General features: G+C 32.8%; 1 protein-coding gene across 1 annotated transcript; it reads right to left on the bottom strand.

Annotated features, from left to right (window-relative positions):
• Positions 1-458: 458 nt before the first annotated feature.
• LOC131655816 (protein HHL1, chloroplastic-like) lies at positions 459-2576 on the bottom strand. Its single transcript, XM_058925623.1, has 5 exons — positions 2054-2576; positions 1895-1981; positions 1756-1803; positions 1070-1215; positions 459-845 (listed from the first exon to the last, which is right to left on the bottom strand). Exons 1-5 carry the CDS (start codon positions 2468-2470, stop codon positions 833-835), a joined length of 711 nt encoding a protein of 236 aa, XP_058781606.1. The 5' UTR covers positions 2471-2576; the 3' UTR covers positions 459-832.
• Between the last annotated feature and the right edge of the window lie 10862 nt (positions 2577-13438).

Genomic DNA, 13438 nt, shown 5'->3' with positions numbered 1-13438 from the left:
AGGGCTGATAAATCAAATTCGACAGCTAACAACAGGTGACACTTTGGTCAAACTTGTTCACGTCTTTAGAGAAGCCAACCGATGCGCTGACGCTTTGGCCAAACAAAGCTTTCAACATGATCCTGGTCCTCAAGTTTTCGAAGAATGTCCGAAAGATTTAGTTTCTTTGCTTATTAGCGACTTGGCGGAGGTTCCTACTCCGCACGTTATTTCTTTGTAGTTTCTGTATCTTGGGCTTAGACCCTCCATTTTATCAAAAAAAAAATATATATCACATACCCGAAAACCTTCAACAATTCCAACCACAAACTCAAGTACGCTTCCGCTTTCATTCTTTGTTTTTGATTTTTTATATGGGTAGAAATACATTCGCTAACAACAATATCTTATGTGGCAAGTCGTTTTAGGTTGTTTTTCTTGTTTGATACATACATATATTGCAAAAAGTACCGCAATACTGATACATAACATTCTTGATCAACAAAATAAATTCCTGTGAAATGAAATGCATGAATAGTACAACTGATAATTTGTACAGAATTTGCTGAAGTAAAACTGAAGCCATTATAGTCATTCAACAAACTATCTATCCCAATGCATTATGAATCAAAACATATATGAGTGAACACCACCATAAAAGCGATGCTCACTCATTAGAACATAATTTAGTTGGGTGTAGTGCAAGTATAAGAACAAAACACAAGTAGCATTTGTTGTGCAAAGAAAGCAGCCATTAACCAATCTACAAACAGCATGAAGCTTGCTTTCTAAACTCATGCTGCCCCAAGCAGCACATAACAATTCAAGCAAATTGTTTCCTGCTATAGTTTCATCATCCTTTAACCCTGACATTAGCGCAACAACAATCCAAACCATTAGAAATTTAAAAATTACTTAGCATAGCATGTAATTGAATGATGTTCATTGAAGTGTTTTAGAATTAGAGATATCTCCATCGTCGCATCACGAAATTGAAGAAAGTAGAGATTTGAAGGGAAATAATAGATGAAAATTCCCTTTGATAATCACATTTAAAGATGTAATTCATGCAACAAGACATAAAACTCACTTAGATTTTTGTTTCGTTTCTTTCTTAGACTCCTCAGTATCGTCAGTAGCGTCTAACGATGTTATCTGCCGAAAGGTATCCTTTACATCTTCAAAAAAGTCTTTCACTTGATCAACTACGGTTTTTAGTTTATCTGGTGTAGGAAGCTGCAAATTGGATATGCAAACACAACAATAAAGCAGTGGAAATGCATCTAAAAATCTTCTTCCTCAGTACATGAAAAAACAAAAACTTACCATGAAGTAGAAAGCATAAGTTTTAAAATACAGACAATGATCAATCTACAAGCTAATGATACCGATAGTTTCTATTTTTTATGCAAACTTATTAAAAATGAAAAGTTACTTGACAACGAGGATTCTTCTTTACTGTATTTGTAGAGCATATATGAAGTATATCACAGGACCGTCTTTGAGGGCATGCAAGGCAGACTACCGCACAGGGCCTCAAAATTTTTCACGCTTAACATGTAGCTAAATAGAGCCTCTAAAATGTTTATATTGGTTAAACTATTGTAAGATAGGGTCTCTATTTGTTTTTCCATTATTAAACTACAACTAATCTACACCGGGCCTCCAAAAAAGTTGCATAAGGTTTGAGAATCAGTTAAAAACTTAACAAACTTTCTCTTATGAAATATTATTGCTAAGCTACTATGGAGATTACGAATAAGGGAAGAATATTACCTGAATAACATTACTTGAAGAAAGTGCGGCTTTTACATTGCCATTCACCTACAATTCATTATCTGAAAAAGTTAATAAACAAAATAAAATTATCTTTGATTGGTTTCAAAATATATGTATAAAAATACAGAAACATTACAATAAGCTTATAGCCATATCTGAATTCAGAGGCCGACTTCAGCACTGGATGTTGTTTGAATGCAGTTGTCTGTATCTCCTTCTCATCCTATTTAAATCAAAGCATGCAGTTAGTAACAACAAACATAGAAATAAAAACAAAAATTGGGAGAAAACATACTCGGTATATAACGGCAGCAAGATTTCGATCAAGAGTATCCTTGTAGATATATTTGCCGAGAAAGTTATCTTTAGCAGCAATCATGATTTTGGCGGTTGTGCCGCCGGAAACAATACTGAGAGGATACCAGAGGTTTACATTAGCCATGCGGATGAAGACGACGAACTTGGGGTTACCGTCGTCTTCGACTTTGGGTAAAGGAGGAGGAGGAGGGCGCTGGAATTGGCGAGAGGCCATTCCTTTTTTACCTTTTGCTTCAACCACCAAGACATGGCGGTGTTGTTGAGTTCTGGTTGGGATTTGTTTTGGAATGGAGAAGAGAGACTGGTTGAAGGAGGAGGAGGATTTGTTGAAGGTTGAAGAGGAACTTGATAGAGGAGGATGGAGTAAAGCGTTGAGAGACATTCCTAGTTCCATGCGTTTGGAATTTGGATTTTCTCTTTCTCAGAATCAGTTTTTGCGATGATAACTGACTCAGTAACTGGATAGGATAGAGAGAGAGGGGGAAGAGAGATAAAGGACAAATTGGACAATCGGATTCTAATAAACCTCAGCCTTTTTCATTTTTAGTTTTTTTTTAATTTAAAAAAAACTAGTAAGATACTAATTCTGCGCCCATAAATTTAGGAAATTTCTTAACAGACCTCCTAACCTTCTTGGTCACTCTTGGCGAAATTCTCAAAATACCCCTTGTTTCGAAAATACATTTTCGAAAACGTATTTTTATTGAAAAAAAATGTGTTTTCGGAAATACACTTCCGAAAACACGAAAAAAATGTGTTTTCGGAGATACATTTCCGAAAACACCCCTTTTTGAGTTTTCGGAGATGCATTTTTGAAAAACCCTTTTTGGGAGAGGGGGTGTTTTCGGAGATGCATATCCGAAATATTCCAAGACCAAATTGGTCTTGGAATGTTTCGGATATACACTTCCGAAACAATTCAATAATTATTAAAAAATTAAAATCAAGGTGAATCAATACAATTAATAGGTATAAAATGAAAGTGAATCAATAAAATGAAGATGAATCAATAAAATCAAGGTGAATCAAAATTTCCTAAACAATTTTAAAGTTAAAAATTATTTTACTAACTTATATAAATCAAAAACATCTTAATTTCACAAGTAAATTTTGAAATATATAAAATTAAATATAAAATTTATTCATTAAATAAAATTAAGACAAAATCTTTTTTAATTTTTTTAAACTAAATAAAAAATTATAACTCATTTTTAATTATGAATCAGAATAGAAATATATAAATATATAATCATAATTATTAATTTTGTAAGTGAAATATATAAATATATAATAATTATTATATAAACATATAATAATTATTATAAATTAAAACACTCATTTTTTTTATTTTTTTAATTATTATATAAATATATAATAATTTTTATAAATATATAATAATTATTATAATTATTATATAAATATATAAATTAAAACACTCATTTTTTTAATTTTTTTATAAATTTATAACAATTATTATAAATATATAAATAAAAAATTATAACTTATTTTGTAAGTGAAAGTATTTGAATTATTTTAATTAAAATTATTTTAATTTTTAAAATATGAATCAGGATAGAAATATATAATAACTATTATTCATAACTAATAAATTATATCAAAATATATAATTATTATTATTCATTACTCATAAATTATATCAAATTTATGATATGTAAAATAATTAATATCTTAAAATTAATTTTTGGGATTTTTTTAGATTTTTTTTTTCTTGTTTCGGAGATGCATCTCCGAATTAGTCAAAATCCCAATTTTTGAGATTTTTTCGGAAATGCACTTCCGAAGTCTGGAAAAATTTAGAAAAAAAATATTTCGGAAATGCACTTCCGAAGTCTGGAAAAATTTAGAAAAAAAATATTTCGGAAATGCATTTTCGAAGCGAGGTAAAATGGGGTTTTCGCTGGGGGTGACCCCCATAGGGAGGTGTGTAAAGAAAAAACCTAAATTGATGAGATAAAAGAGTACCAATCAATCAGATGCGTTTATTCAACCAAGTCATATTTTTAATTTAAAAAATATCGATATGAAATGGCAGAATATTATAACTTTATTAGATGATGGTGTAAAATTAGTTTACACTGATAATGTACTTACTACCTTTAACCTCTAATTTGATATTGCATAAAATGTATTAGACACATAAATTTGAAATTGATTTAATTATAAAAGAACAATAATCATATAAAAAAGGATTTGTAAGAAAGAGAAAAAAATGAAATTTTATCATTTAAAAATAAAAGTTGTCTATCAAATAAAGATAATTGTTGATTAAAATAAAATAGACATTATGCTAATAATGATTCGTGAGATACAAAAAAATTGATGCGGTACAAAATATATTTAGAAACGAATGCAAAATTTGAAATGATTTACTTAATTTTTAAAATGAACAATAATCATATAAATTTAATTGTATTAAATAATCATACAAAAAGAAAAAGAAAAAAGAATGGTGAAATGGAGAAAGAAAAAAATTAGGTGAACACTCCGGTACCCTCGAGTTTAGTTGGGTACCGGTATCTTTATCCAATCAAATAATGATATTCAATGTCACATCATCTTTTTGCTTTATTTTATTTTTTCAAAATATTAAAATAAAAATCAATTTACACTAAAGGTACTGGTACCCAACTAAAACTTATGGCTGCCAAAGAATTTACTAAAAATTAATATTTAAAAAATAAGAATTTTGTCTATCAAATTAAGAAATGATTGATTAAAATAAAATAGATATTATGTTGATAGTGACCTATAAGATAATTAAATTTTTAATTTTATTAAAATAAAAAATAGATTATTAGTATTTTTAATGATAATAAATAAATGATAATAAATAAATGAAAAGAAAAAATTAAAATAAAAGTGAAAAAGTGTGTGAAAAAGAAATGTGAAAAGAATTTGAAATTTTAATCCAAAAGAAAGAATGCGTGTATGTAATATTTAATTATAATTTATTTGGTGAAAGTTGAAAAATGAATGTCACGTGTGATGCTTTAATTGGAGATGTGAATGAAAAAAGTGAACATTACTTGATTACTTAAATTTCACTTTCGTAGTATAAAGAATTGGTGTTGAAAGGACAATTTAAAGAGTTCGGGTCGGTCCCAATTTTTAGAGGCTCGGGGCAAATAAATAAATGAGTTCAAAAGTTAATGTTTTTTCATTGCCAACTAACCCCTTAGAATTGTTAATGACTAGAGAAAACTAAGGTTTGAGACCAGTCCATAAAGATGAAAATATATGATGTCTTAGAACTCTGCTTCTAAGAAGTTGAGCTCATTAGGAAGAAGACTTCATCATTTCAATAATAATGATATTATTAATGGAAAGATGAAAAGGGGACGTCTTTGAGTGTCATTTCTCAACAAAGGTCAACATAAGACCATAGTTAATGTAACCATATCATCTCCTACAAAGTATTTTTGTCCACATGCTTCTAATTAGGGGTGGTAAAACAGGTCTGGCCCGTCAAGCATGCTTGTTTTGCCCGCGCATTTTTGTGACACAGACCAAGAATTTAAGTCTGCACCCTCTAACATGTCTGTCTCGTTCCATTCACTACCAAAAATATGACATTTGCTTAAAAATTTTACATCAGGTATTAAAATATATGATGTGAAAAATATTTGTTTAAAGATTTTACATCAGGTATTTATTTCCAATGATATAAAAAATATATGAAAAAATGAAAAAGGTATAACACAGTGGCAGTATTGTAAATAAAATGAAAAAATAAGCGATGGCAGAATTGTAAATAAAATGAAATTCTTGTTATAAGGGATTTTAAATCAGGCCAAGATATTAACAGATGTGAGAAATGTTAGGTACAGTCAATCTTTACATCAGGCAAAGATAATAACAGATGGAAAATACTAATTACTAAGTTAACATCGGGCCAATATAAAACCGATGGAAAATGTTAACACTATTTTTTTTCCTAAAACCCTAGTCCCTCTTTACAGAGACCCAAATCTTTCTCTCTTCTTCTTCTTCGGCTGAAACCTCATTCTTGTGTCGAAACCATACTTGCCGTCGCCACCATACTTTCCGTCACCACCCACTTCTCCGTTCGCCTTCCTCCTCCTTTATTTCATTTCATTTCATGGGCCTTCATTTTTCACTAAAACCCTTCATTTCATTTCGTAACACTAAAATCCTTCATTTCATTCAAAAATCGAATCCTCCTCTGTCCTTCCGCATACGAAGTTGTTCCTTCTCCAATCTCCCACTAAACTTGTCACCGACGGTTCTACATCCAACTGGAATGATTAAAGAAATCTTTAGCGTTCTGGGTCAATGTGGACACAGTGTAAAGGAAAGCAAGTCTACGTCTTAGATTAACACTCTGAGATTGCGGCTCCTGGTATGTTTTAATACTTTTGCCCTTTTAAATCCTGATTTATAAATTGAATTTCTTGGGTAATGTTTGAATGAATTAGTTTTGCATCTATGCTGAGATTTTATCTCTTCTTGTTTGATTATCTTATTTGATTAGGAAGAAAATATTTTATGGTTTATTAGGTTTAGTGTTTTAAGTGTTTATTTTTGTTGCTATTTGGTTCAGAAGAAGGTTGCTTGGTGTTCTGAAAACTGATAATGATCTTCAATGGCCTTCTGTTCTGGAATCACTGATTCAGAGACATGTTAGCATTGTGCATCTTGCAGAGCAGCACATCATCATGGACATTAGTCAGGGTATCCGAGAAGTTTTGCTTTTAGAAGCCTTTTCAAGACCAGTTTCTTCTCTGCACTTGTTTGAGCAGCCAATAGACCAACAACATACAGGATCGGCCTCCGAATCTTTGTGCAATTGGTATATCAAAAATACAATAAAGGATGTATCCGGTGCTGGGATATTGTTTGTTCCAATTCATAAATGCTTCAGGAGTACAAGGCCTGTTGGTGGATACATTCACTGCTAACTGAGGTGGTTAAACATCTACCTGACGAAGTACCATAAAAGGAAGAAATCAGGGAAATGAGAATAGTGGCAAATACTGCAGGTGTTGTAAGTGACCATGATTCCATTTGGGTAAGATCAATTTTAGAGGATGTTGGTGGTGCAAGTGATGGTTCATGGAGCTTATTACCATAATTATTTGCAACATTCATGACATCTAATATATGGTCCACCACGGCATTTAATGTTGACACTAAGGGTTTTACTGTTTTAGTAATAACATCCATTGCTTGGCAAGGTCAGTATAGTTATATTTTTTACTAAAATTCTGAATTCTTGGAACATAATGGAGCTTAATAGTTAACAATGATTTGAAAATTGTTTTTGCATGCTTATAATTTGACTTGTGTCATTGGATTCAGCACTATCCTTCATTTAATTTATTATCTTAGAATATATATATATATATATATATATATATATATATATATATATATTCCAGTAGATATTTATTTGGCTACATTGCGATATATAGTATCTTATTTATCTAAACTGTTGTCTTAGAAACTTCAATGGTACAATACAAAAGTTTAGTAATTTGTTTTGGCTATAAATTAAAATACAAGAGCCTATTTAATGTAGAAAGTATATAGAACTTCAAATTCCTACAAATAATAGTTTACAATTATTTTTTATTAAAAAAATTACAAAGCTGGTATTTGGATTACTCGATAGCTTGTGATGTAGTTGTTTTTGTGTAGACAGGTATGGTGAAAATGAATTTGCCTATTCTTGCTTTGTTACATGTAAGCTATAGGAGTGGTTTCTTTTCATTCTTTTCTTGCTTTGTTACATAACACATTTGCACAACTGAACTCATTTTGCCCTTGCAGGAGCCAACTCCTTCATCAAGGACAATCTGCTTCTTCTCAACATCATTAGCAACCTTCCCCCGATCATTTCAATTCAGGTAACTGCAAAACTAATTTTATATTTAAATTTATGATAATTATTCATTAATTATGTCATTCATTTGTAGACAAGGCAACAACATAACTCTAATGATTGTGGGTACTATGTGATGAAAAATATGTTGGATATTGTCTATGTCAATATAATCGAGTATTAGATGCAGGTAATGTGAATTTTCAAAGAATAAATTTACGTATTGTAGGAATGGAGTAAATATGCGGGAGAGAAATGGAGAGGTTTTAAGACACAACTCCCAGACGATTTCCAAAAAAGATCTCGCTCCTGCACATGTTAGGTATAATTTTATTCGAAATTACTTCAAGTATCATTATATTTGTGATTGATAAAAACTATTGAAATTAATTGTGGTTTTTGCATTTTGTAGGATTCTCTAGTTGAAGAAGCTGAAAAAGGTGTCTTTGAGTTATATAAAGATTAAATGGTTGGATATTTGTTGTGTTATTATTTTGTAGTAGTAAACCGTGTGTAAACCTTTCTTATCATTTTGTACACTTGTGTATCATAGATTAATACTTTTGTATATTTTGACGAATATATATATATATATATATATATATATATATATATATATATATATATATATATATATATATATTAGCTATTTGATGCAATTAAATGTGGTCTGTGTGCTGTAGGAAAAATATGCAAAATAGCGACCTAACTTTGGTTTGTGTGGTATTTAAATCTTATATGGAAAATTAGGTACAAAATAAATTACAGGTTAAAATAGGAAAAACAGCCATTATATACTTAAAAGCAGTAAACATATTACATCGGGCATTATTAAAACCGATGTAAAATCAGGTCTATTACATCGGGCAAAGCGGAAAACCGATGTAAAAACAATCTATTACATCGGGTGTAGATGAAAACCGATGTAAAATATGGCGCATATTTTTTTAATATAAATTTGCATTAATTTTCACATCAAACATCTGATTCAACCGATGTGGTATGTTAATTTTTCACATCGGGCCTTGAACCGATGTAAAATGTCCCAGACTTATTACATCGCCTGGCTTTACATCGGGCCCAGGACCGATGTAAAAAGTACTTTTCGCCCAATGTAAAAAGTAGTTTTTGCACTAGTGATTTTTTTGCAAGTATTTGCGGACGCATGCCTTAACATGAAAATTAACAATTTTTAGGCATAAAAGATGCAATGCTTGCGAACCCTCCCTACGCTCAGTTTTTGCGGGGCAGGGCAAAGATTTAGGCTCGCACCCTAAACAAAGTCCACACCTACTTCTAATACTTCTTAAAATTATAGTTCATTTGGATGTGAAAGATTTACTATCTTTCTACAAGAATTTATATACTTAAGTGTTTCACGGTACTACAAAAATAAATACATCAATGTTAGACATTTCAATTAATATTATTATTATTATCAACGAGATGTTTAAAAGCACAATTAAATATTTGTTCTACCTCTCATTCGCACACGTGAATAGCGACATATTTTACATATCAAGAGAGTTGTGACATGTCATTTGAGCCTTTAGGAAAATCCAAAAGTGCAATAGTAACATACCTAATAAGAGAATGTGCAGGAGGAACATGTACAACACCATCTGAAATATATACATCAATGTGCATTATCATGAGTCAAATATCCATGATAATTAGGGGTGGGAATAGGACGGGTTGACTAACAAATTAGGATTTTTTTAAAAATAGAAAAGGCCTAGGCTTTTTTATAAGCCTGTTTAGTTAAAAAGGCTAGGTGTTAAGTGTTAGAACAAGATTTGTTCTGATCAATATTCTTAGTTTTGATGATAACAAGGATATGAATTTTGTGTGAGATAATGTGGTACTCTAATACATTGCAATTTCCCTTTCAGGAAATATATATAAAGAGTATGCACAAATCAGCGCTCAGAAGCTTTGACTCAGAAGGTTCAGCATGCAACATCAGAATATGGTCTGGCAAGACATCAGAAGATGGTCAAAGCAGAATCAGAACATGGGTCTATGGAAGCATCAGAAGAACTTGAGATCAGAAGCAGAAGCACTGAAGTTCTCATGGTATCACGCTCAGAAGCACTTCAAGGTCAGAAGACTAGAAGATGCTATGCACCAAGCTGTTTGACTCTGATGATATTCAAACGTTGTATACACAAACATCAGATCAGAAGAAAGTACAGGTGGCAGGCTACGCTGACTGACAAAAGGAACGTTGGAAGCTATTAAAGGCAACGTCAGTAGACACAGCGTGAACAAGGCTCGAGGTAGTTGACAAAAGCGTGAAACATTAAATGCAATGCTGTACGGAATACGCAAAGCATTAAATGCTCCCAACAGTCATCTTCTCAAGTGCCTATAAATATGAAGTTCTGATGAGAAGCAAGGTTAATCAATTCTTGACGATTTCTGTGAATATTAACTTGCTGAAACGCTATTCAAATCAAAGCTCTCAAACTTCATCTTCATCAAAGCTCACTACATTGCTGTTGTAATATATTAGTGAGATTAAGCTTAAACGTTAAGAGAAATATCACTGTTGTGATTATAGCTTTTCAGAAGCATTTGTAATACTCTTAGAATTGATTACATTAATTTGTAAGTAACTAGAGTGATCAAGTGTTGATCAGGATACTCTAGGAAGTCTTAGCTTGTGTCTAAGCAGTTGTAATTAGAGTGATCACGTGGTGGTCAGGATACTCTAAGAAAGTCTTAGCTTGTGTCTAAGCATTTGTTCCTAGAGTGATCAGGTTGTGATCAGGATACTCTAGAAGACTTAGTCGCGGACTAAGTGGAAAACCATTGTAATCTGTTGCGATTAGTGGATTAAATCCTCAGGTGGGGTAAATCACTCCGTGGGGGTGGACTGGAGTAGTTTAGTTAACAACGAACCAGGATAAAAATAACTGTGCAAATTGTTTTTATCATTCAAGTTTTTAAACTACACTTATTCAAACCCCCCCTTTCTAAGTGTTTTTCTATCCTTCAATTGGCATCAGAGCGTCGGTTCTAAGGTGCAAGCACTTAACCGTGTTTAGAAAAGATTCAGGAAGAGAAAAACGCTTCAGTAAAAGATGGCTGGTGAAATTCCAACAGATCCACCTGCATCTACATCTGGCTCTGCTGAGCAATACAATGGTAACAATGGTTATACTAGACCACCAGTATTTGATGGTGAAAACTTTGAATACTGGAAAGATAAACTGGAAAGTTACTTTCTTGGTCTAGATGGTGAACTATGGGATCTTCTGATGGATGGTTACAAACATCCAGTGAAAGCTAGTGGCGTAAAGCTTACGAGGCAAGAAATGGATGATGATCAGAAGAAGCTTTTCAAGAATCATCATAAATGTAGAACTGTTTTGCTGAATGCTATCTCTCATGTTGAGTATGAGAAGATATCTAACAGGGAAACGGCCTATGATATATATGAGCCATTGAAAATGATCCATGAGGGAAATGCTCAAGTCAAGGAGACTAAAGCTCTTGCTCTAATCCAGAAATATGAAGCCTTCAAGATGGAGGATGATGAAAACATTGAGAAGATGTTCTCAAGATTTCAAACGCTAACTGCTGGATTAAGAGTTCTGGATAAAGGCTACACCAAGGCTGATCATGTAAAGAAGATTATCAGAAGCTTACCCAGAAGATGGGGTCCAATGGTGACTGCATTCAAGATTGCCAAGAATCTGAATGAAGTTTCTTTGGAAGAGCTTATCAGTGCCTTGAGAAGCCATGAAATAGAGCTGGATGCAAACGAGCCTCAGAAGAAAGGTAAGTTTATTGCATTAAAATCTAATGTTAAAAAATGCACTAACGCTTTTCAGGCTAGAGAAGAAGATCCTGAAGAATCAGAATCTGAAGAAGAAGATGAACTGTCCATGATCTCCAGAAGGGTAAACCAACTCTGGAAGAGCAAGCAAAGGAAGTTCAGAGGCTTCAGAAGTTCAAAGAGATTTGAACGAGGAGAATCTTCTGGTGACAGAAGATCTGACAAGAAGAAGGTTGTCTGCTATGAGTGCAATGAGCCTGGACATTACAAGAACGAGTGTCCAAAACTTCAGAAGGAGAATCCCAAGAAGAAGTTTCATAAGAAGAAAGGTCTTATGGCAACATGGGATGATTCTGAATCAGAATCAGAATCAGACTCTGAAGGAGAGCAGGCCAACTTCGCGCTGATGGCTACAGAAGATGATGGATCAGAATCTACATCAGAATCAGATTCTGAAGAGGTATTCTCTGAACTATCTAGAGAAGAGTTAGTTTCCAGTTTAACAAAACTTCTGGAACTCAAGGCTAATCTTAGTATCAAATACAAAAAGCTGAAAAAGCAGTTTGAATTTGAAACTAAGAAGCTGGAATTGGAAAATTCTGAACTGAAAGAAAAAGTTTTAAATTTATCCAAAAATACTGGATCTCCTTCTGTCTCTGAAAAATCTACTCCAAGTCTGAACAATATTCTGAAAGAATATGACTTAAGTTTCAGAAAGTTTTTATCTAGAAGTATTGGCAGAAGTCAACTTGCTTCTATGATATATGCTGTGTCAGGAAACAAAAGAGCTGGCATTGGTTATGAGGGTGAAATCCCATACAAGCTTGAATTTGTGGATGATATGAAAATATCATACAAGCCTCTGTATAACCAATTTAAATTTGGCCACTCCCATGATATTAGGCACACATCACATGCTCAAAGCTTTCACATAACACACACCAAGAAGCATGTGACAAAACCTAAGAAATATCATGGAACTCAGAACATAAACTATCATTTTGTTCCTCCTATTTCATATAATGCTAAACCCAAGTTCAATCAGAACTTGAGGAAAACTAACAAGAAAGGACCCAAGAAGATGTGGGTACCTAAGGAAAAGATTATTCCTATTGCAGATATCCTTGGCTGCAAAGAAGGAAAAGCACAACATGTCATGGTACCTGGACTCTGGATGCTCGCGACACATGACAGGAAGAAGTTCTATGTTCCAAGACCTGGTGCTTAAATCTGCTGGAGAAGTGAAGTTTGGAGGAGATCAGAAGGGCAAAATCATTGGTTCTGGAACCATAAGCCTTGGTAACTCTCCTTCCATAACTAATGTACTTCTTGTAGAAGGATTAACGCATAACTTATGGTCCATAAGTCAATTAAGTGACAATGGTTATGATATAATCTTCAATCAAAAGTCTTGCAAGGCTGTAAGTCAGAAGGATGGCTCAATCCTATTTATAGGCAAAAGGAAGAACAACATTTATAAGATTGATCTTTCTGATCTTGAGAAGCAGAAGGTGACCTGTCTTATGTCTATTCCTGAGGAGCAATGGGTCTGGCACAGAAGATTAAGACATGCTAGTTTGAGAAAGATTTCTCAGATTAACAAACTAAATCTGGTCAGAGGACTCCCAAATCTGAAATACAAATCAGATGCTCTTTGTGAAGCATGTCAGAAGGGCAAGTTCTCCAAACCTGCATTCAAGTCTAAGAATGTTGTG

This window comes from Vicia villosa, linkage group LG3 (genome assembly GCF_029867415.1).
Source record: "Vicia villosa cultivar HV-30 ecotype Madison, WI linkage group LG3, Vvil1.0, whole genome shotgun sequence".
NCBI classification, from domain to species: Eukaryota; Viridiplantae; Streptophyta; class Magnoliopsida; order Fabales; family Fabaceae; genus Vicia; species Vicia villosa.
The sequence above is the reverse complement of the archived record's forward strand: the minus strand, read 5'-3'. Positions and strand labels throughout refer to the sequence as shown.

Bases quoted from the DNA above. Each gene is read 5' to 3' on its own strand.
- LOC131655816 (XM_058925623.1), bottom strand. From the start codon at position 2,470: ATGGAACTAGGAATGTCTCTCAACGCTTTACTCCATCCTCCTCTATCA. The intron at 1,804-1,894 runs GTAATGTTTCTG...AATGAATTGTAG, and splicing joins GATATGGCTATAAGCTTATT to GTGAATGGCAATGTAAAAGC. The intron at 1,216-1,755 runs GTAATATTCTTC...TCCAATTTGCAG, and splicing joins CTTCAAGTAATGTTATTCAG to CTTCCTACACCAGATAAACT.